This window comes from Camelus bactrianus, chromosome 32 (genome assembly GCF_048773025.1).
Source record: "Camelus bactrianus isolate YW-2024 breed Bactrian camel chromosome 32, ASM4877302v1, whole genome shotgun sequence".
NCBI classification, from domain to species: Eukaryota; Metazoa; Chordata; class Mammalia; order Artiodactyla; family Camelidae; genus Camelus; species Camelus bactrianus.
In genome coordinates this window covers 15343066-15365483 of record NC_133570.1, presented here as the reverse complement: position 1 = coordinate 15365483, position 22418 = coordinate 15343066, and the positions used below count along the sequence as shown (strand labels likewise).

Here is a 22418-nt window from a genome sequence, read left to right as displayed (position 1 = left end):
GACCATGGCTTGGGCTGGGACAGTGGAGGGGACACTGGCCTGAGAGAAGAGCATGCAGAGGAGGCGAGGGGACCCAGGGAGAGGGGAGGTGTTGAGAACCAAAGCTGGGTGCCTGGGGGTGGCAAAGGCGGGTGAGGAGGGGCACACAGGCCCGTGTACTCCAGCTGGTCAAGAATGACCTTGGAGTGTGTGTGCGGGTCCAACGGTTCATCCATGACCTTCAGACTGTGAGCCCGGAGGGAGCAGAGGCCAGGTCTCTCCCACGGATGTGGCCCCCCATACCCGGCACACAGGAAGTGCAGACACACGCACATACGGCGAAGCTGCGAGTAGCCCAGTGAACAAGTGGGTGAAGGAGGCGGCTGCAGCAGGGTGGTGATTGGGAGAGGAATCAGTGGTCTATACCACAGGTCTACAATAAAAGCCCGATTCTGAGTCCCGGCTCTGCTACCAGGAAGGACAGCCTTCGTATAACCACTCCAACATCCTGGGCTTCTGAGTCCTCATTTGTACAGTGCAAGTTAGGGCCGCCAACCCCATGGCGGGAGGAAAGGGTCAAGCGAGATGTTTATAAAGATCGGGTTCATTGCACTGTGCTCTCCGACGGAAGCCAGAGAGTTGACGGGGAAGAGGGTCAGCCTTCCACGAGGCTGAGTCAAAGGGCACATCCTGCAGGGAGGCAGATCTCAGCTCAGGGCCAGTAAGTACGACTGGGATGGATCACACACATCGAGGCCGGTCCCTGCCCCGGTAGGACTTCAGAAAGCCGGGCTAAGCATTCGGAGAACAAACATAACCGCAGAGCTGTGGAGTGCCAAATGCCTCTGCCTCACAACCAGACAGACGGAGCTCTGGCCGTTTCTGAGAGCACCTGCCTGAGGCACCCCAACCCACAGCACGGAGCCCCCTGGTCTCCCAGGGGCCCTTCAGAGCTCACCTCCCAAGGCATGTCCTGGCTACATGTTCTTCCCGACCCAGACTTCTGCACCAGTCGAAGGCCACACGTGCCAGCTCGCACTTACCTCCCCAAGCGTGCGGCAGAAAATCTGCTCAGAATGCTCTTACGGACGGGGAAGGAGTGCATAGAAGAAACGCCCTCCCTTTCAGGTCATTTACTTGTCACAAGCCATGGAGCTTGGTCACAGCATGTGACCAACACCAGCCCTCTTGCAGAAGCAAGATGATACTGCACGGCGGCCACGTTGTGCATCGCCTCCATGGCTTTTGCTTTTTGCTGTCGGTTCTGCCCAAAATGCTCTCCAGATGCACCCCCTCCCTGAGCTTACAGGCTCTCTGAGGCCGAGAACTAACCGTGGGTACCGCTGGTTCTCTGCTCACCTGGGCCGAGCCTACTGCTGCAGACCCCAGAGAATGCAAATGAACGGTCTGCTTAATGGATGAGCAGATGAATGAATGAATGACGGACACAGGGAGTCCACTTTAATCTAGTTTCAGGCTCTGCAATGATCTCACACATTATGTTACCCTCGACTGTAAGAGAGTCGTTCACCTTGGCTTCACACACATAATAGTCTATGATAGAACACGGCCCCCAGTTACTGGGAAATTCCAAACCTCTCTTCGAGTCTCTGACCCAAGAGCCATCAATAAGCACTTGGGAATCCAGGGGATGTTAACACTGCACAAGACGATTGAGAGAACGCCTGTCAATCACATGCTGTATGAGCTGTCTGCCTGGAGGGCGTCCTTCCTGCTTTACCGGGCTGGCTCCTGCGTGTCCTGGGGTGTTCACTACAGATGTCACCTCCTTCAGGAAGCCCTCCTGGTTAAGGTGCTTTCCTCTAGAGTACCCCAGATAGGACCCAGGGGTAAACCTCTAAGCGTGGTGTTAACTGCTCTACCCTCTAGCAGACCCTGAGCAGAGACTGATCTAGCACACACCCGCACGCAGGAGCTGAGACCGTGTGCCCCACAATTCCCAGCGCTCGACTGTCATCCATCCCATCGTCACCTCCATGGATACGGAGCCCCGGAAACCTTTTCCCAGCCGTGACTCCTGTCCCCGTCGCAGAAGGGAACCACTGTCCCAGCAGACTCACCTTTCCTTACTGGAAAAGTCGACTCCCAGCAAGATACTCTCCTCCGTGTCCTGGCGCCCGCTGCTGTCCACCACCACCATGTACCGCACCCGCTCCGCCCAGGCACTCTCCAAGCGCACGGCCTAGACAGCAGACATGCTCTCACCGCCTGCCCTCCCAGGTGGCGGCCCCTTCCTTCACCAAACGGACACCAAAGACTTTTGTTTTTAACTTTCCCCTGAGAGTTTAGGAATTAACATGAAATTCTTAAGTCTCGTTTACATCCCCAGCACGAGGGACAGTGCCTGGCTCAGAGCAACTCCCAAAGTCTGCTAAATGGGAGAACAAATAAGATCCAGGGAATGACGACTCCAACTTAGCACAGATGGACGCAGAGACCCGATACACCCTTTCTCTGCACCTCCTGGGTTCTGAGGAGCAGACTGAGCTCCAGCTTTTGTAAACAGTTCGGGAGAATCTGCTGTAACGTAAGAGCTCTCCCCCGGCCCCAGTCACCCCCAACCCCTTGCTCATGAGTAATCCCCTGCCAAATTTCACAATGAAAAATTAAAACTTGCCACTCTCGTCTCTTCTTACCAGCTTGATTCTATCTTCACAGCGCAGAAGGTTGATCATTACTTGAAGATGTTGAGGCAAGTCCCCTGTTGGATGGATGAAGAAAGTTTTAAAGAGGTCACCCACCTACCTTCTAGGCAGAAGCCTAGGAGAGGCTGATTTTAAGGGTCTGGAAGAAGACACAGAGGTTAAAATTCCTCTACCTGTGAGAGAAACATCACAAAAACTTAAAGTCTCGATTTCTTTTACTCTGTTCCTGAACATTACATGATGAGGATGAGTCAGATACACAGTTTACTGCCAGGTTTTTAAAAGTTGCTTTTATTTTCTGAAATAATTGCAACACGGGGTTTTTTTTGTTTTTTTTTTTTTAATACAAAATCTGAAAAACACAGACAAGGCAGGAAAAAAATGTTATTAAATCCAAGCAAACGTGACTTTGCATGGTGGGGCAGCAGAAATTACAGACGTGGCTGAAAAAAGGGATTTGCTAAGGGTCGGTCTGAAACAAAAAGGGCTGGGTGTCATTTTTTCCCACTTTAAACTCATCTGCATTTCCCGTAAGAGAAAGCAGTGACCTCTATCACCAGGCAGGGAAGTGTCCCAGTGACCCTACGGAGAGAAGGTACGCGCTGGGTACCCAAAGACATAAACAACAATCTGTCATTTTTTTCTTGCTAAAAATTGTGTACTCTTTTTTGGGGGTTCCCCTTGGTTATTTAAAAGAGGCAGGAATCCGGAGTCGGCTTCTGAACTTCTCTGAGCAGCCCCAGGGTCCCAGGGGTGCCTCTGTGCTGGAGGGAGGGGAGGTGAGTTTCTCAGCGGCGGTGAGTTTCCACAGCCACGAGGGATCAACCTATCCAGAGAAGGGCTGCGTGTCCCGGGCAGAGGGGCCCCCGGAACTGAGCTTCAAAGTTAGCAAGCAGCAAGGGTGGTTCTAATGCCACCTTTTTTTCCTAGCTTATATCTATTTTTAAAACATCTGCATGGGTTTCTTTCTGAAAAAAAGATTCATTTGTCAAATGCTGGTCTAGAAGAAAGTGCAAGTTACAAGTGACTCATGGAAAATCTGTGTTCATTTCAATTTGTGCCACACCTCGAACAGAATTATCTTTTTTTTTTTAAATTACCCTACAGATCACAATTACAACTCTAGAGGGATCAGTATATTGGATTTGTTCCTTTTGCAAAAGGAGCTTTTTAATTTTAGGGGAGATTGACATATGATGCCCAAACTGCATTTCTGGCCTCAAAAAGGAACCAGGTCGTTAGGAACATGCCCTGCTGTCTACCCTCACACAGGATCCCACAGTGGAAAACACCTACACTGGCTTCACGTCCTACAGGGGATGACTTGGAGGTGACGGTTCGCATTAAAGCAGGACATGGAGCAACCTGTTCCCTTCTTGTACCTTACAGCGCCCTCACCTGTCCTGTCTCCACTGTCAGGAGGGCACAGCCCCCGTGGCTGGTTCTTGGTTCACCCGGGCCCCACCACCATCCACTCCCGAGTCACAGAGGCAGCACAGAGATAAAAGCAAAAATAAGCCCCTTGTCTGATGAGTGGCTCAGTGAAAGAGACGTTTCCCACACAGACAGACCCCTTTCAGTGGGACTGTCAGCTGAGACGTGGAATTGCTGACAGAGAGAAAATCCCCGCCCCGGCCTGGCATCCACAGACAGGCTCTGCGAGTTGAAGCAGTCTGCACTTGCACAAGGAAGCAGGCAGTCTGAGCCTACAGTACGGGCAGGCCCTGGAAGGAAAGAGTCTCAGCCTGACTGGACTGGCTGACGTGAACAGAATCACTTCTACACGGACAGACTTAACCCTCAACTGTACTCAGCTCGGCACGGTACTGACTTTGGGGACTCTGGGTCACCCAGGGGACCTGACATGGAATCCAGGGTGTGCCTGCCCCAGGGTTGTTTACTGAGCATCTGTGGATGGTCGGCAGCCCCCCTGCCTTTCTGAGCTCACCGGCCATTCCAGACCCCAGAGGCAGAAAAGCCCACACACCAGTGTCTTCCTTCCTACTCTTGCGTGTGCTCCAGAGATGCGTGGACCAGCGGGACACAGGGTTCTTACAGAATGGCTTTGCAATCACTTCCCCAAGCTCGCACACCATAGGACAACACTCTGAATTAGAGGAAGGAGTCATTGTACACTTAATAACAGAGGTGAGCACTGGTGGTGCTGTATGTGTTACAGTTAAGACACAAACAACAGTTAAATTCCTAGCAGGGCAGAACCATTGGCAAATGCAAGTTTGCTGTTTATAGCTTTATTGTACAGGAAGACACCGCAGCAATAATTATAGCTACCACGCGCTGAGCACCTGTGAGGAGGTAGGTATGCTCTGCACGTAAATTTTAAATTCCACACTGTCAGCGGTACCAATATTTGATGCCCATTATAAAGATTAGGGGGCATGTGATGCCCATTGTCAAGACTAGGAAACTGAGGCTTGGAAGTTGACGGTGAAGGTTCTCAGTAAAGTTGCTGAACTGGGTTCAGAAGCCAGGTCTATCTGGCTCCAAAGCAAATATTCTTTCCATAAAATGCACTGCCTCCTGGTGCAGGATGATTATTTTCTTAGCTTAAAACAGACCCAAATCTTGATAAGTATCAGTATGTGAAAATACTGATTGAGTCTTGGTGTTTGCTATGAACTGTAAGATAGGAAATTCTAACCTAGGCACTCAGATCCAACATGAGTCTGGATGACTTAAGGTTAGACAAACAAGATGACCAAAGTAACAAAAAAAACCTGGCCCCAACTGCTAGTTGCTTTGACCTGTTGTTCTGAGTCAGAGGCCTTTCCAGCTCCTATTCAGACCTGGGCTGCCTGTCCAAGAAATGCCCGGAAAGGCGACCCACCAACTACAAAGATGCACTTGTACGCAGGAGCTTCCTCTTTCCAAACAGCCTTCAGTTTCAGAGTCAAGTCATCTAAGAAAACCTGTCTTATTACTGTGTAGGCATCTCTTGTTTGTTTGCTTTTGGACCTCCATGAATACTCGGTTTGATCTCCACTTTATCACCTCTGTCTACTTCCAAAACCCAAATCCACCATTCAAGAATAAAGACTTCCTACTCCGGTACCTGCCCAGGGCTCGCAAAGAAATTCCCCAAATGAGTCTTCCAAATGCTCGGAGAAATGACAGACTAGGTATACAGCACCCCAAGGTGGTTATTTTCCAGGGCACAACAGCTGGCTCTAAGGCGTTCTGGTGCATTTGTTAGAAAGTCATCCTGTAACTGAAAGTCTGTAGTGAACAGAGTAGGAGATCTTTACATCTGAACAGAGCGCTTCTGACCTTCTCACACAGACACACGTGGTCCAAGGGCCACGCGCTCCCAGCACTATTGGGAAAACACGTGTGGCCTGCCTGCTCAAGAAAAGAGCCTTGACCTGCACCTGTCATGACAAACCTGGGCTCCACTACTTTCTCTGGCCTTGAAAACCAGCAGGGTGCTCACCACCAGTCACGGAAGGTTCCTCTGTTGCACAGAAAACAAGTCCCAGGGTTAGAGCGTCAATTTAGAGCCATCACCTGCATGCTTGTGGGGATGCTGAAGACTTCGCTGGCCTTGAGGGCTGCTCCCCTGTTGTAAGAAGAGGGCCGCTCCTTTCACCATGAAAAAGCTCTCACTTAAGCTGGGGAAGAACAAAAACCAGAGCACAGTTAGGCGGGCGTTCAGAGGAAAACAGGCATAGACGGGCTGCAAAGGAAAAGCGGGGGAGTGGCATGGAAAATGCAAATGGTGGATCAAAGAGCTTTCATGGGAAATTCACACGGTACTCTCCCCACACCTCTGCAACAAACAAGCCCGGGGAGTCTGCGATAAACTAACGCTTCGAATGAAAACACGCCAGGGTCCGTGTGGGCTCCTCCAGAGCCAAGAGCCCCATCCTGCAGGACACTGTGAAGGGACCTCCCTGTAACACAACATCTTCCAGAAACAGAGACCAGCTCTCTGCTGAGGAGAGGGTGGTTCCCACTGTGAATTTTTCATACTCTTGCTCTTTGTTTCTAAGTCTCTGAACCCTTAACCAAATCTCACTGCTTCTTGGTGTCTTCCCTTTACAGAAGGAAGATGAAATTACACGTTCACTATTTGCAACTTAAGAAGAGTGGGTGGCTGCTGACCAATAACTCGGTCAGGGTTGCTGTGGCAAACCTCAGGAAATCAATCAATTTCTCAGCAGAATGAACCTTTGTTATTTTTTAACTAGCAATAACATGTATATCCAACCTATAATTTAAAAATTACGAGAAAATTTTCATTTTCACAATTTGGCTATCAAAAAAATCTTTAGTTTATGTAGAAATTAAGGCCCTATAAATTGAGAAACTGTATTAGCTATGAACTACTACCAATTATTTAAAAATATCATCAACTCTGAAAACTGCCCATAAGACATACCGAGATTATTCACAGTTTTTTGAAGGGTTGTATCACCTCTAATTATCTTCTTTCTACTTCTTAGCCTCTTCCCAATTTACTCTCTTGAGCACATATTAGCTTTTGTAAATGATTTTTTAATTTCTGAAGTAATATAAAACAGGTACTACACCTTATCCAGGAAAAGACATTTCATTTTTATTAATTTTGTGGAAAGAAGATCAAAGTTCAAATGATAGAACGATAGAGAGGCAGAGTGTTCATTCACTCTCTCGAGCAACCAATGAACAGATAATGATTTGAAGGGAAAATCTCTAAGAAAAAGCAGCCCCCCCCTTTTTTTTAAAATAGAAAACAAATCAATTTCTGACAGACAAGGATGTTTTCTGTAATATAAAACAGCAAGGTCACCTCTGCCCCGACAGCTAATGTTAGTAGCTAAAATGTTCTCATCTTGCAATAAAAAAAACTCAGCTGAGTCTAAAAAAAAAAATCTAACTCTAGGGCTAAGAAAACTCACCACGTGGACTAGCATTTAAGTCAGCAGCTCCTGGAATCAGAAAAACCGGTTATCTTCTCTACTACTGAGTCTACAATAAAAATCTGTTCACTTTTCTGGTTGAATTCTCAGGGTAAAACATCATGACGGTTCAAATGTCAACTAATGAGGTTTTAGATCCGCCTTTGAATCACTGACGACCAGTTTTATCTGCTCCCCACACGGACACCTGACGTCCGACCAGCACTTCTTCATCTCTTATTGTATGAGTTCTGCCAAGCCATCCTTTCCACTCTGTGAACCGTGTATCTGTGCGGCAAATTTCAAGTGCCAAGGAGCCCAGGATGATAAATAATGGGGAAAATGAAAAGCATCTTTTTTCTCTGAGTTGCACTCACCCACGGGAGGCAGAAAGCTCCTTAGCATCCACTGGCCCATTGAAAATCCAGGCTGTCTACTTTCAGCAAACTGCAGAATCACCCAACGCTTTTCTACCCCTAAACATATCACCCACCCCTTCCTTAAAATCTTACAGCCGAGTCTGTTTTTTGAACTATGCTGTTTTAGACACACACAGATCACTTACTACTTATCGCCACTGGAGAGAGCTGCCCAAGGGATCCCAAGAATTCATGAAACTACAAACGACATTGAGTTCATCGAAGCAGCTGGGGGAAAAAAACCTTTTGCAAAGCATCGTCAACCTCTTTTTGTTTGAGTTTGAAAAAAAAAAAAAAAAAGGGAAAAAACAAATCCATACCGACCAGAAACCCGAGCCCTCTGGAAACAGCCAGCCACTAACGGGGGTGACCTTTGCCTTGGAAATCACGGGCAAAAATCCCCCCTGGTTTCCCTTACACTTCCTTTGGGGGAGAAACAAAAAGGGAACAATGCAAAGGGATAGGCTGGTTTTACCCTGTGATCACTTCCAAGGTCAGAGTTCCTTGGTGTTCCTGAGGCTGACGCAGAATCAGAGCCTCTAGGCTACACACGAAGTCGGGGGCAGTGTGGGCGGGGGCCTGGGAACACTGCCTCTGTGCCCCCTCCCGAAGTCGTTTACTGTAAAGGACCAGATCTGACGCTGCGGGGAAGCCCAGACAGCACGGTATCCCAGGCCCATGGGATGGCCCTGCGTCTGGGGAGACGAATCCAGCAGCAGGGTAACAGTGCTCAATGACTTGGGGCCAAGCGACCAGAGCGCGGCAGTCATGGGATTGATGAAAACAAGACGCAGACACTCTTGGTGAGCCTGTTTCCTCTGTTCTGAGCTCACTCTGGGTCCAGAGCCCCATGTGCCCTCTGGGCAGCCAATGTGAACACTCTCTCCTGCTGCCAGGGCTCCAGGGGGTTCTCTTTGCCAGGCTTCTGATACTGAGAGGTACGGGAACTCAACGCATTGGGGTCTCACGAAAACCCCGCGGGGGAAGGAAGGTCTTTATAAATCCACTTCGGGGATGGCACTGGTACTTTACTAGGTTCTTGGGCCAAGGGAACCAACCCACAAACCACCCATCCCAGCAACAACCAAATCAGCCTTCTCCCCAAAGATGCTGGTGTCCCAAAGAGAGCCACCGAGATGCCAGAAGGTCTAACCCAGGCAAACAAAACGCAAATGTTTTCCACAATTGTCGCTTCAGGAAAAATCGTGACGGGGGATTAAGAACAAGGTCAGCCCCTGCCCCCCATCACTCCCGTCCTCACCACTTTTATCTCTGCAGAACAGACATGCCTCAGATTCGGGTGACGGCCGTTTCAGATGACCCACGACTGTCACTTCTACAGGGCACTGCAGACAGACAGGATCCTCAAGAAAACCCCAGCCCTCAGAGCAGAAACAGCCAGTGTCACCTGGAAACCCACACCCGGGAGGCAAAGAGAAACTGCGGGTGGCGATACATACGAATTTGGCCTGGGAACCTCTGAAGAGCAGAAGTAGTGAGCTGGCCGGAGGGAGATGCAGAAATCAGTCAAGCAGAAAAGGTCCATGACTGCCGTGGTCACATCTTGAACGGCCCCCGGCTCCTGCCTTCCACGCCTGCCCTCCAGAGAAGGAGGAAAGTTTGAGAAAGAGGCTGGAGCCCTCCAGCGGGGATGTGCCCTCCTCCGGGTGGCGTGCCCACCCGGACAGCAAACGGCTCTGGTGGAACTCTTGTCTTCCCCCGATACGTGGGTTTAAAAAGGCCCTTGTGCTTGCATATCCCGATGAAAGGGGGCCATTCAGAGGGAGCAAAACAGCTGAAGTTCCTCTAATCACTTTCCTCCTACGGCTTTTCTGTAGGCCCCAGGAACAGGCAATAGGGTGTGTATTAGAAATTGCGAGGAGAAACAGCTGGCGGCCCAGTAACCAGCCCCGAGCAACGAGAACCCCATTCTTGTTCAAATCGACATACTGAACGATTTCTATTTCTTTCAAATCACCATCCATTCACCCAACAGTGACCGTGGGCAGCTGCCACGGTTATTCGGTATTTTCAGAAGCACAGTTACATTCTGGAAATGTTTCTGTCATGCTAATCGCCCCCCGAGGAGGCAAATCTGAGGTTGGGCGGGGGATGGCACTCCAGGTAGAGGGAACCTTGTGCGAGTGTGCACACACACGGAAGGTGCACTGAGAACCTCATGCAAGGGCCCCAGGGCGGGCTGCTGAGGGGAAGCAGGTGCAGGACTGGGAGGACCTGGGACAAGGCCCCAGAACCCACCCCGAAACCCACCAAGCTGAGAGCAGGCTGTGCTTTCATGATTCTTTCTGCAGATGAAATAAACTAAGGATGCTACTAACCATCACGCAGGGCAGGATGGGATGAGAACCCTAAGAGAGGAACCCTGTAGGGTTCAGAAGAGGGCAGAGAGAGCGACTAACTGGTGGGTTCTGGAACATTCTGTGAAGAGAGGGGCACTGAGGAGACTTCTGGGAGGGCCTCGTCTGGAAGGTTCCTCCAGCTCCCAAATGACTGATTAATCCCCATAAGAGGATTAAGTGAAACACATACTACAAATATTCTTATATTGCAGCTGAGCAAACTACAGTCACAGGAGTGTGGTCTGTACGAGATGGGACAAGACCCCCATCTCGGGCCGACGCCCCCCTCCTTAACCCCTGGGATGGACTCGCCCCTGCCCGTCCAGAGTAAAATTGAGAGAGGAGACCCTGCGGCCACCTCTGCCCGTGCCCACCCTGACGGCTGAGAAGTAGGGACACGGCCCCGTCCTCGGTCCTTCGTCCCAGAGTGCGAATGCATCATGCACAGGACAGAGAGAAGGAAGGATGCAGTGAGACACGCTCAGGAGGAGAAGCCCTGGCGTGAGCCCTGGGGACAAGCAGAGGGCTGGGGGGACCACCGCCACCACCCGCCCACTGCCACCATCAGTTAAGGAACAGGACACATCACTCGGTCTTTCTGGACTGAACGGGACGCCCGGGGGTTAGTTCTTGGAGCGGCACAGCCACGCTGGTCAAGGAGCTGCTTCTCACCGACAGCTCCGCTGCTGACCGAGCACCGGCCCCGTGGCAGAGGCGGGACCGGGCTCTCAGCCATGCCACAGCATCGAACTCCCCAGCCCTGCGGGGAAGGCCTTCTTCCCTCTCCCTGACAAATGAAGGAAGCCAGTCCAGCTCCTAAGAGCATCCCAGGGAACCTCCTTTTTAACAAACTCCCTTAGTGACTCTAGTGCACATCAAAGTTTAAGAAAACAGTGGTGGGGGGAGATAAATTGGCAGTCTGAGATCAGCAGATACAAACTACTACACACAGAATGAATAAACAAGGCCCTACTGTACAGCACAGGGAACTATATTCAATAGCTTGTAATAACCTATAATGGAAAAGAATATGAAAGAGAATATACAAATGTATAATCAAATTACTCTGCTGTACACCAGAAACTAACACAACGTAGTAAATCAACTCTACTTCAATTAAAAAAGAAACAAATAAAATAAAATGTCATCATCACATTCCTAACGTTTATGAGTGGCTGCCAGGACTTTGAAATGAAATTTTAAATACTGCCTGCCCTCTAAAAAAAGAAAAGAAAATACACTGGTCTGGGAATCCCTGTTTCTGGGTTCTAATGGATCGTCTATTTATACACATTTTGTGATATTCACTTACAAGATTCTGTTCATTCAATCTAACAGCCAAGTTATTTGCAGACTAAGGAGGACCGTGCTAAGCCAAGCCTGCCCAAGCGTCGACAGGGCAAAGATAATGATCTGATCCTCTTTAAAGGATGGGTATATGTCGGGGCAGTTTGGGTGTGTGCTGTGCCACTTAGAAACATAACTCCTCGGGAAAGGGAAATACGAGGTGCAGAAACATCACGCTACAGAATACTATGCTGACGCCCCTCATCTCCAACTGGCTATACATCTGAAGAACCTACAAGACTCCTAAAACATATTCATGCCCAGGTCTCACGTCGGCCGATACTAACTTGGAGGGTCGGCAATGAGTCTTGAGCATCTGCTTTTTGAAAAGTTCCACAAGTGCTTCTGATGCCCAGTTATTGTTAAGAAGCCCTGAACTTAACAATGACAGAAGACACAGAGAAAACTGGCTCCCCTCGTGGCCTTCACAAGGATACCTTACACACAGTAGGTACACGATAAATGTTTTTGCTGGTGAAAGACAACAATAAAAACACGCGATCCCTTGGAAGGAAATTAACAGAATTAGGTGCAATGACAGGAGGTCAGGTTGGGTCAAAAAAAAAAAAAAAAAACCAATACCCTCCTTGGAAGCAGCAAAGCCGGTTAGCAGGTAACTGCACGGGCCCATCTTCTACCAAAGACTTTCAGACTCACAGGTGTTCCTGCCCTTGAAAGGCAGCCCTGAGTTACAACAATAGGGGGTGACAGCGATACCTCTGCTAAGTTCCACTGCTGACAAAGCACTCTGGTTACTGTCAGCCCACGTGCTCGTCACAAAACTCTTCAATGTGGACTGAGTAGGCACTATTATACTCATTTTACAGATGAGGAAACAGGAAGTTACTTAACTGGTTATGATGTTAGGATTTCTGACACTACATCTCACAAAAAAGAGAGAGAAGAAAAAACCCACAGAGAATATCAGCCTATATTATAGGTTCTAAAAAGGGTCCAAACTGACTGGACTGGTTGAAACGAACTGAACGACTCTTGCATGGACAGAATTAATCTTCAATCTGCACAGTGATTACTGAGTAGACTGTGGTTGGTCCAGTGGACCTGACGATAACTCTAGGGAAAAAAAAATGGAATGCACGTAAAGCTGTCACTACAGAAAAGGTGGTGCCCATGAACACTCCCAAGAGGATGTTCCAGTAATTTCATTTAGGTTAACAAATACTGACTGTGCCTCCACCGCGCCGGGTCAATGCTAAGCCCTGGGGATTCAGAAACAAAACAGACCCGGTTTCTGCCCTGGAGCAACATTACAGACACAGGGCAGTGATGCAGGGTAACGCAGCAGGCCCCAAGATGCAGGAGGGTACAGGGTACCGGAGATGCACACACACAGAGACACACTCAGGAGAGATGCCCAGCCTGGCCTGGGGGTCCAGGGAGATCCCCCTGAAAGAAACCCCACCAAGCTGGGCCTTGAAGGACCAGTAAACAGAGACAAAGAGAACGGTGAGCAGGAGAGTAGGAAGATTATGTACGTGTACTCTACAGCAAACAGGAGGATTTGGTCTCTGTTGTAAGAGGCCCCACTGGCAATTTATCAATGTCTATTTGGGTTTATAAGTCAGTTCCTTATAAGTCTGGTTAATAGGAGTTGATTCCTCAGAGCTCGCTCATCCTTGGGTGAACTAATGCTCAAGTTTCAGAATGTGAGAGCTGAGCACCAAACCTTGGGCTTGTGGTTGAGCCATAAGTTCTTGGCACCCAAATGCCTGGTGCCCCATAGGCACTCAATGAGTGTTGTTTTAAATAAGTCAATGGTACCTCTAATCTGAATGGAGCTTTATAACTGACAGACAGCTTGCCCCTACGTTTCTTCACTTAATTCTTACAACTCCACTCTTTGGATGGAAGAACCGAAACAAAGATAAATGGTGTGTCTGTGGTCACTTGGCTAATAAGGGGCAGGACAGGATGGACAGGCTCCAAGTTCAGGGCTCTCCCTCCAGAATCCTGAGGTCAGAGGATAGGATGGTCTGACTTGCGGGACCAGAAGCAGCAGGTAAAGCTGGACGGATGCAGGTCTACCTCAAAACCGCCACTGGTGATGGCTGAGGGGGATTCAAAACCCCACTCCTGGTTCTGATAAGGATGGAAAGGAGAGCGAAGACTTACTATCTGGAGTCAGCTCAGCAGCTCAGCAGCTCAGCAGTCTCAGTGGAGACGGGAAACTCTCTCCACTGCTCTCCCATGGGTGCATCCCTCATTTTGAATTTGAGGTCACAAGGTCCAAAGACCCCAAGCTGTACCAAGGCCTTCTTATTTTAATTTTGTGCTTTACAGGCTGATTCAGCAAGGCCTTATCCCAAACACTGTCCTCCGGGCCTCAGCAAACAAACAACTCACCTGACAGGCCTATCGGCCGGAGCCCCACCAGCACTCCCCTCCACACATAATGCTGAGAACGGGGAAATTCCAGCTCTGCAGGACGTGAGACTCAGGGAACGGGGTCACGGGCAAGAAATGCTGGCGGGGCTCATTACAAACGTCTGTGCTGCTGGGGCATGTATTGTTTGGCTAGAAGGCGTAGGCTTCGCTCAGAGAGAAGGAATGTCCAGAAGTATTTCGGACAGTCAGAGGCATTCTCTGGAGCCAGCTACCCAGCTCTCCTTCACACCGACGGGTGGGAGCAACCAGCTGAAAGCACCAGCAAGCCTGCAAAAGCAGGATTCACACTCACTCCCTGCATAAATAAGCCAGCAAATCCCATGCCTTGACATGGCTCCACACACCTTAGGAGATCCTTGACCTTCAGGCCCCAGCTGAGGAGCTGGAGCCAGTGCCGTCTCCCTCTGTACAGCTGGTATACCTGGACGCTGTACAGCTGGTACACCAGGACCGAAGCCCTCTTCGTGGAGGCAGAGGGAGGAAGGCTGCCTGCCTTGTACAAGAGATATGATGGCAGCCACGACAATCTAGCCTGCCAGAAACAACAGGCACATGAAGGAAATATTTTTGCAACAAGTCAAAAATTCCAAGAACAGACTGATTGTCTCAATTGTCCCAGGTTCTTAGCCCTGTCTTTGGGATGTAGTCCCCTCCCATATTCAAGAGTCACCAAGTCCTGCTGTTTCCAGAGTGCCCCTTCCTTCCTGGTCCCCCATCCCCGTAAGCCAGGCAACACCCACTCACTGTGTGCCCGGCTCTGTGATGGGTACTCAGTGTCCCTGAGGGGCAGTGCTGTCCAGGACAAAGGACTCTCCACCTTCACCATCCAATATGGCATCCACTAGCCACAGGGGCCTATGTTCTGAACACCTGAAATAAATGTGGTGAGTGTGACCGATGAGCTGAATTTGTCACTTTATTTCATTTTAATTAAACCTGAATTAGCCACGTGCGGCTAGCAGCTATGATACAGGACAGCACACTTCCCAAGCTCTGCATTCAGCTGTCAGATTTTTAGGTCCTGCACAGCTTCTAGTCCCATCGATCAATCATTCCTTCCAATTATTGTTCACCTGGGTTAAATTGCTTGGTAAACACCTCATTTAAATTCTTTAAAAATTGAAACTGACCTACAACACTGTTAGTTTCAGGCACACAACAGAGCAATTTGCTGTTTCCATGCATTGCCAGATGATCACCACCCGCCTTGGTTTCAAAATTCCAGTCTCCAACTAAAAAGAACTAGGGCTCCGTGGAGAAATGATAGATTCCAGAGATGGGGTTAGGAAAGTATGCGATGAGGTCTGCCATCTGGTGTCAGAAAATGAGGCAGTGCTTAATGTGGACACATCCAGGGACAGGGAAGCCAGCTTGAATGAGATCCCCACTGGCCAAACTGGGGACAATTTGAATCTTGAAGTCAAGAATATAATTAACAGACTATGAACCGCTGCACGAAGCAGACAAACCTGAGTCCACACAGATATAAATAAACAGAAAAACTGAGGGAGAAAGGATACTGACCTTATTTCAAAGTACCCCTCAAGAAACACTTTTTTTTTTAGGCGGGGGAAGGTAATTAGGTTTGTTTATTTTTAATGGAGGTACTGGGGATGGAACCCAGGACCTCAGGCACGCTAAGCGGGTGCTCTACCACTGAGCCATACCCTCCCCCAAGAAACACTTCTTAATGATAGAAGGGAAAAGAATAATTGTGCAGCAAAGAAGCCAGGCAAAACCCACCTGATGACAACAGTGACCATCACTGGTGATGGGACACATCGAAGTCATCTGCCACCTGGTGGGATCTGATGAGGACAGCATTGCACAACCCAAATCTAATCACAAGGGAACATAAGACAAACCCAAAGTGATGGACTTTCTACAAAATGATGAGACTGTCCCTTCAAAAGTGTCCAGATCACGAGAGTCAAAGAAAGTCTAAGGATGTCTCAGACTGAAGGAGACTTGGGACACAGGACAAGTACACGCAGCAGGTGATCCTGACCTGGGTCCTTTACTATGAAGGATCTTGCTGGGATGAGGATCAGGTGGTAGTGATGTGTCAGGGTCAAGGGTCAATGGCCCCCTCTGTAGAACCTCCTTGCCTGTATTCAAATTACTTTTTTAAAATTCCACTTAAATGGATTTTGGCAAAGCACTCCTTGAAATTTTTCTTCATTGGCCAGTGATAAACGCTTAAGACCCACTTAACTCAACATCATCACTGGCACACGTTGTGGCTTTCCCCTTCCCTCTCCTGGACACTCTCACCCTCACCACCCAAGATCTCTCCTTGCCTTAGGACCACCTCCCTCTGTGTTTCCAGAACAGCGGCAGCCTCACTTTGTGCGTGAGGGTGAGGCAGTGGAGGATGATGGGAAACTCCACTCTCCTGGTCCTTCTCGGTCTATGTGTGTCCCGATTTTGAAGGCTTTCCACACACACAGCCCCGGCCCACGTAAGACCTAATTTTAGCGTTTTCCTGCTCTGAGACCACACTTTTGGAAAAGCAGGGGGCCGACCTGCCCGGGCGAGCCTCCCATTGTGACAGGCATGCGAAGTCAGGATGCGGCAGGCCGTCAGGATGTGACTCAGCATCCTGTTTGCAACGGCTGGGGCGGCCGGCAGTGTTGGCACCAAGCGCTGCCGCTGACTTCACCTCTCAAGACCACAAAATACTCAGGTTAATTGGCCACAGCATCAGCTCCCCCTGTGGGCTGCAGGCCCAAACCTAAGACAACCTGCTCGTCCGCCCATCACACTGGGTCTCCTCAAAAACACCCACCCACGGCATCTACCAGGAATTTTAAGGACACCATGAATCATGCAACTGATCTTGTTTCTCTCTTTGCTTTGACTCCTAGGAAGCTCAAAGTCAGATGTGTAGTCAAACTCCAGCAACTATACCAATGCTATGCCATGCATGCGACATACAAACCTTCCCCGACTTCATCTTATTTTCCCCTATGTTCTCCATGTCCCACTTTTCCAATTTTAAATTCTATTGTTTTCTATAAGTTTTATAGACTGTTTCAAATCCCTTTTGGACAGAGTTATATGGTAGGCACAGCACGCACATGTTACCTCTGGAGGGTAAGAATTCTTTTTTTACTTAACATGGAATCCCCCAAATTCCCAGCATTCCGCCCAGAACCCAACACAGATAGAGGCACCAAATTTACACTGGCTGAATTGCAGAAGCAAATAACTAAAAAAAACTGCCTCGGTTACCAGGTGGCTTCATGGGACACTTCTCCCTCCCACCACGTGCAGGTGGTGGGACTTGCACGGGGGTGCACAGGGCTTGGGGAACCCTCTCATCACGTGGTTCAGTGGCCTCCATTCCAGACCCAAATAGCCACTCCCAACTTCCACCTGATCAGACGCCATGCAGAACACCGGGCCTGGACCTCTGGGAGGAAGTGACAAGCGACTTCCAGAGACGGCAGCCTGCCTGCCTCTTTCCAAACCACACCAATCCTCCCTTGTGGGATTCTTACTGGGTCCCAACATGGGGAATCGCACCTTGAGTGATCTTGGCAAGGACGTGCTGAGGCTGACCGGGAATCACTCTAGCGCAGGGCGGCCCCCAGCATGGAGAGTCCCAGAATTTCCTTCTTTGAAACAAAGTCTTTTTAAAACGAGCTTCAGAAGTAGCCATTCAAGGGGAGGAAAAAGAAAATATTTTAAAAATCTGTAAAAAAGTAAAATAAAATAAATAAATCACACAAGACATGGTGCTTCCCAGACAGAAGTCTAGTACCAGGCTCAGTGTAACTTGGAGGGAAATAGGTCAAGCATTGGCTGTTTTTTCCCTTGGGATCCATGTGTCGACATTTTGGTCGCTGGTCTGGAATCCCTCTCCAAAGGGGAAGACGGTCAGGAAGGCAGCAGAAGGGACTCTCGCTCCTCACCACGAACAAGAGTACCTGCCATGTCCTGGGCGAGGACCAGACACTTACTCACGGCATGAGACTCCCTCTCAGCCTCACCAAAGCACCCTGAATTGAGGACTTTTCCTGGTTTGGGGAGGCCCGGTGGCTGGCCCGAGGTCACAGTCACAATCATGGGGTGCGGTATGGACTGGATGCAGAGGCCCTGCTCGTCCAGGCACAGCCCACCCGCAGGTCTCAGTAATTTACATGGACGTCTCCCGCATCACTGAGACTCACCCCCACGCCGCAGGGCAAGTTTTCCCATCAGCATTTCACCTCTGCGAGCGAACCATCACCAGTGCTCACCACGCCCCAGAGTGGGAGCCTCGCAGGCCAGACTCCAGTCCTGGCCCTCCACCCCACCCCGCCCAATCACTCAGCTCACCCTCAAAGTGGCTCCTCCTGCCTCTGATTAATCCTATTTTGATTAATCCTGTTTTCTTCGTGCAGCCTTCCTCAAAGCAGAAAGAGGCCTGTGAATGTCCTCCTAGTCTTAGGAATGTCCTAACAAGCTGTCCAAATCCAAAGACCTGACTGCAGCACAACATATGCCAAAGACCACCTTGCAAGGCGGGAGTCCCTTCTTTCTAGACGGCCTCTCCCTGCGTGTGGCCCTGCTCCTCGGGCGAAGCGTGCCTGGCCCCACGCTCGCTGAGGGGAAGTGGGTCTGAGCAGAGGGTCCACTTCCTCTCGGAGGCCACACCACTTCTCGCCATCTCAGGGTGACTCGGCGAGACGCCCCCCACACAGTCTGACCTTGCTCTCTGCACCAGAATAAGGGAGAGACTCTGGATAGTCTGTTACAGATCTACAGGGAATGATGAGAAGTGGTAACAATGCACACAGAACTAGTCTGACGGGGTGAGGACTCTCATTCCTGGATTTGGGAGCCACAACCCGATCTCTTTACAAAGAAGGAAGTGGGGGCCCAGAGCCCTGATCTAAGGCGGCACAGCAGATGACACATCTCAGGACAGAACCTGGGCTTCTGACCCCCTCCCATAGCTCTGCTCCACTTACCACGAGGGTGCTCACGGGTACCCCTGTCGCCTTTGAAGAAAGAGCTCGCACGAGCATTCTTGGTGTGCACACATGCTCCCCTGGTGTGCTAAGTACACAGGAAGAATGAGACCAGGGCCTCGGGGCAATCTTTTGAAGTCTAAGTACTGGTATTTGGAAAGTTTAATGAAACCTACTAGACTCTGAGCAAAATTCATTTTAAGTTAACCTTAATAAGTTTAATTACGTTCCAACAGAATCAAATTAACTCTTCACTTCTGTCCTCACATGTCCCTGCTCTGGGGTGAGTTTTCCAACACCAACAAAAAATAGTTAACTCATCCTGAAGGCATATTCTGATTTTAAAATCAAATGTTCCAACAAACTGCCAGGAATAATCCCTGAGTTAAACCGATAAGGGATAGCAAAACAGGACGGCGGCCCCAGGATGTTGAAAGTTCATGCACCAGCTGCCTATAAAGCCATGGGGGAGCGCAGGGAGGGTGGGGGGGGGCAGACAGCAAGGGATGAGCTGAACACAAGCTCACAGGTCCCCTGGGAAGGACTGGAGCAGAAAGGAAGGGACACAGGTTTCTAAGTCCCAGTGACCCATGTTTAAACCCTGGCTCGGGCCCCTCAGAAGGACAGTGCCCCACAATGAGGCAGACACCTGCTCTGGAGGGTCATGGTGATGACAAAAACGTGCCCAGGTGCACGAATCCCAGTGCCTGTACCCACAGGCCCCCAGTAAATGAGCTGGTACTGTTGTCCCTGGGTATGCAGGAAGGGGCGTTGACTGCAACTGTCCGTCTAAGTGGGGTGCGGGGGTCAGGAGGCAGGCCTGGCCTAAAGCTCACCAACGGCGGTAGGGCCTCTGAGGCTCAGGCTGCAAGCTTGGACGGCGAAGCCACGGGCCCTCTGGGAGGAGCCGGGAGGAGGGCTGCAGAGGCGGCTGCGAAGCAGAATGAGGCTGGGGACCTCTCAGAGGCTCTGTCTTCCCATCCAGGGAATGGGAACAGACCTGGTGCCATCCTTGCAGGATCTGTGCACAGACTACGTGAAAGAACACACCTGAGGCCACTCACCAAGCAGAGCCTGTCCGAGGGGCTCGCTGGTTTACTTTTTGTCCTTTGCACCTGCTCACACGCTGTTAACGTACCCGCTCATCTTACGGTCTTGCCTTCCCCAGCAGGGTGTCAGCCACAAGGGTAGTGGTTTCTGCGTTTGCTCACTGCTACATTCCCGGCTCCTAGAATGGTGCCTGGCACGTGGTAAGCACTCAGTAAAGACCAGGCTCATGAGGAGATTCGGATGGGGTACTGAGGTGGTCTCACCGTGCCTGGGCCGCCAAGCTGCAGGGGGAAATCGCAGGAAAAATCTCTCCGTCCTTCCCTTCCTTTCACTGAGTTCCTCAAAGTGGAACAGAGCTTGGAAAATTCAGTTTATGAGACCTCGACAGTCCATCCAATGCACACCAGGCACCGTGCGGGGAGAGGCCAGGAAGGCTCTGTCCTCAGCGTGGGCAGGCACCCTGGGCAGTGGCTCACGGCCCCATGTTCAGAAGGGCCCCGAGCTGGGTTAACACTCCACTGAAAATCTTAATCTATTTTTTTAAAAAGGGGCTCCTACACTAACAATAATATACCAGAAAGAGAAAGTTAAGAAAACAATCCTGCTTAAAACTGCACCAAAAAAAAACCTTAGAAATAAACCTAACCAAGGATGTGAAAGACCTACACGGTAACTATAAAACACCGATAAAGGAAACTCAAAGTGATTACAAAGAAATGGGAAGATAGCCCCTGCTCTTGGATTACAAGAACTAATATTGTTAACATGGCCATACTACCCCAATTCCTACAGATTTAATGCAACCCCTATCAAATTACCTATGACATTTTTCAGAGAACTAGAACAAGTAATCCCAAAATTTACGTGGAGCCACGAAAGACCCAGAATCACCAAAGCAATCCTGAGGAAAAAGAACAAAACCAGAGTCATAAACCTCCCAGACTTCAGACAATACTATAGAGCTACAGTAATCAAAACTGCATGGATTGGCACAAAATCAGACATATGGATCAATGGAACAGAATAGAGAGCTCAGAAATAAATCTACACACCTACGGTCAATTAACCTTTGACAAAGCGGGCAAAAATATGCAACGGAGAAAAGATAGTCCCTTCGGCAAGTGGTGCTGGGAAAACAGGACAGCAGCATGTAAATCAATCAATACACTCCCTCACTCCATGCACAAAAATAAACTCAAAATAGCTTAAAGACTTAAATATAAGACATGACACCATAAATCTCTTAGAAGAGAATATAGGCAAAACATTCTTTGACATAAATTATAATAATATTTCCTTAGGTCAATCTCCCAAGGCAGAATAAATAAAAGGAAAAATAATCAGATGGGATCTAATCAAACTTATAAGCTTCTGCACAGCAAAGGAAACCATAAACAAAATGAAAGACAACCTATGGACTGGGAGAACGTATCTGCAAGTCATGTGACAGACAAGGAGTTAAACTCCAAAATATATAGACAGTTCATACAACTCAGTAACAATAACAACAACAAAAAACAACCCAATCAAAAAATGGACAGAAGACCTAAATAGACATTCCTCCAAAGAAGACATACAGATGGCCAACGGGCACATGAAAAGATGCTCAACATCGCTAATTCTCAGAGAAATGCAAATCCAAACTATAATGAGGTATCACCTCACACCGATCAGAACGGCCATCATCAAGACATCTACAAATAATACATGCTGGAGAGGGTGTGGAGAAAGGGGGACCCGCCTACCCTGCTGGCGGGAATGTAATTCGGTGCAGCCACTATAGAGGACAGTCTGGAGGTTCCTCAAAAAACTAAAAATCGAACTACCGTATGACCACATGCCACACAGCAATCCCACCCCTGGGACCGGAGGAGACTCTAATTTGAAAAGACACGTGCACCCCAGTGTTCATGGCAGCACTATTCACAATGGCCAAGACATGGAAGCAACCTCAGTGCCCATCAGCAGATGACTCTATAAAAACGGGCTGCACTATTTTCATTTTGCACCGAGTTCCACAAAGTATACAGCTGGTCCTCCTAGTGGGGATCATTTATGTACTTCGGTAAATGCTACAAAAAAGTCCCAAGCCCAAGGGAAACACTAAGGAGAGACAAATGCCTGGTGGGGGAAAAAAGAGAAAGACTCGGGAGAAGCGGCTACAGGGAAGTGAGCTGAAGGAGGTACCAGCAGGGCACTTGAGAACTGTCTACGACGGGAGAAGAGATCACGTTTAACTCCGACAGCAACACTGTCAGCCGCAGATAATTTTGGCTGTTGGTAAGTGAGGTCTGTCCAAGGTCATGTGACAGCCAGGTGAGGCGACAGGCGACAG

The 22418-nt window shown here is 49.3% G+C and overlaps 1 protein-coding gene across 5 annotated transcripts in view; it reads right to left on the bottom strand.

The window, feature by feature from the left end:
• Nucleotides 1–22418, bottom strand: part of SSH1 (slingshot protein phosphatase 1) — a 58283-nt gene that overhangs the window by 25176 nt on the left and 10689 nt on the right. Inside the window, exons 1-4 of one of the 5 annotated variants that reach the window (XM_010963620.3) lie at nt 9423–12622; nt 6171–6274; nt 2637–2701; nt 2061–2182 (exon numbers count right to left, since the gene is read on the bottom strand). In XM_010963620.3, the coding sequence (XP_010961922.2) occupies nt 2061–2182; nt 2637–2701; nt 6171–6274; nt 9423–9508 (377 nt within the window). In that variant the 5' untranslated portion in view covers nt 9509–12622. Of the gene's footprint in view, nt 1–2060; nt 2183–2617; nt 2702–6170; nt 6275–8108; nt 9345–9422; nt 12623–22418 lie in introns of those variants that run through there. The other 4 variants (XM_074356592.1, XM_074356591.1, XM_074356593.1 and 1 more) reach the window with 4 other exon arrangements.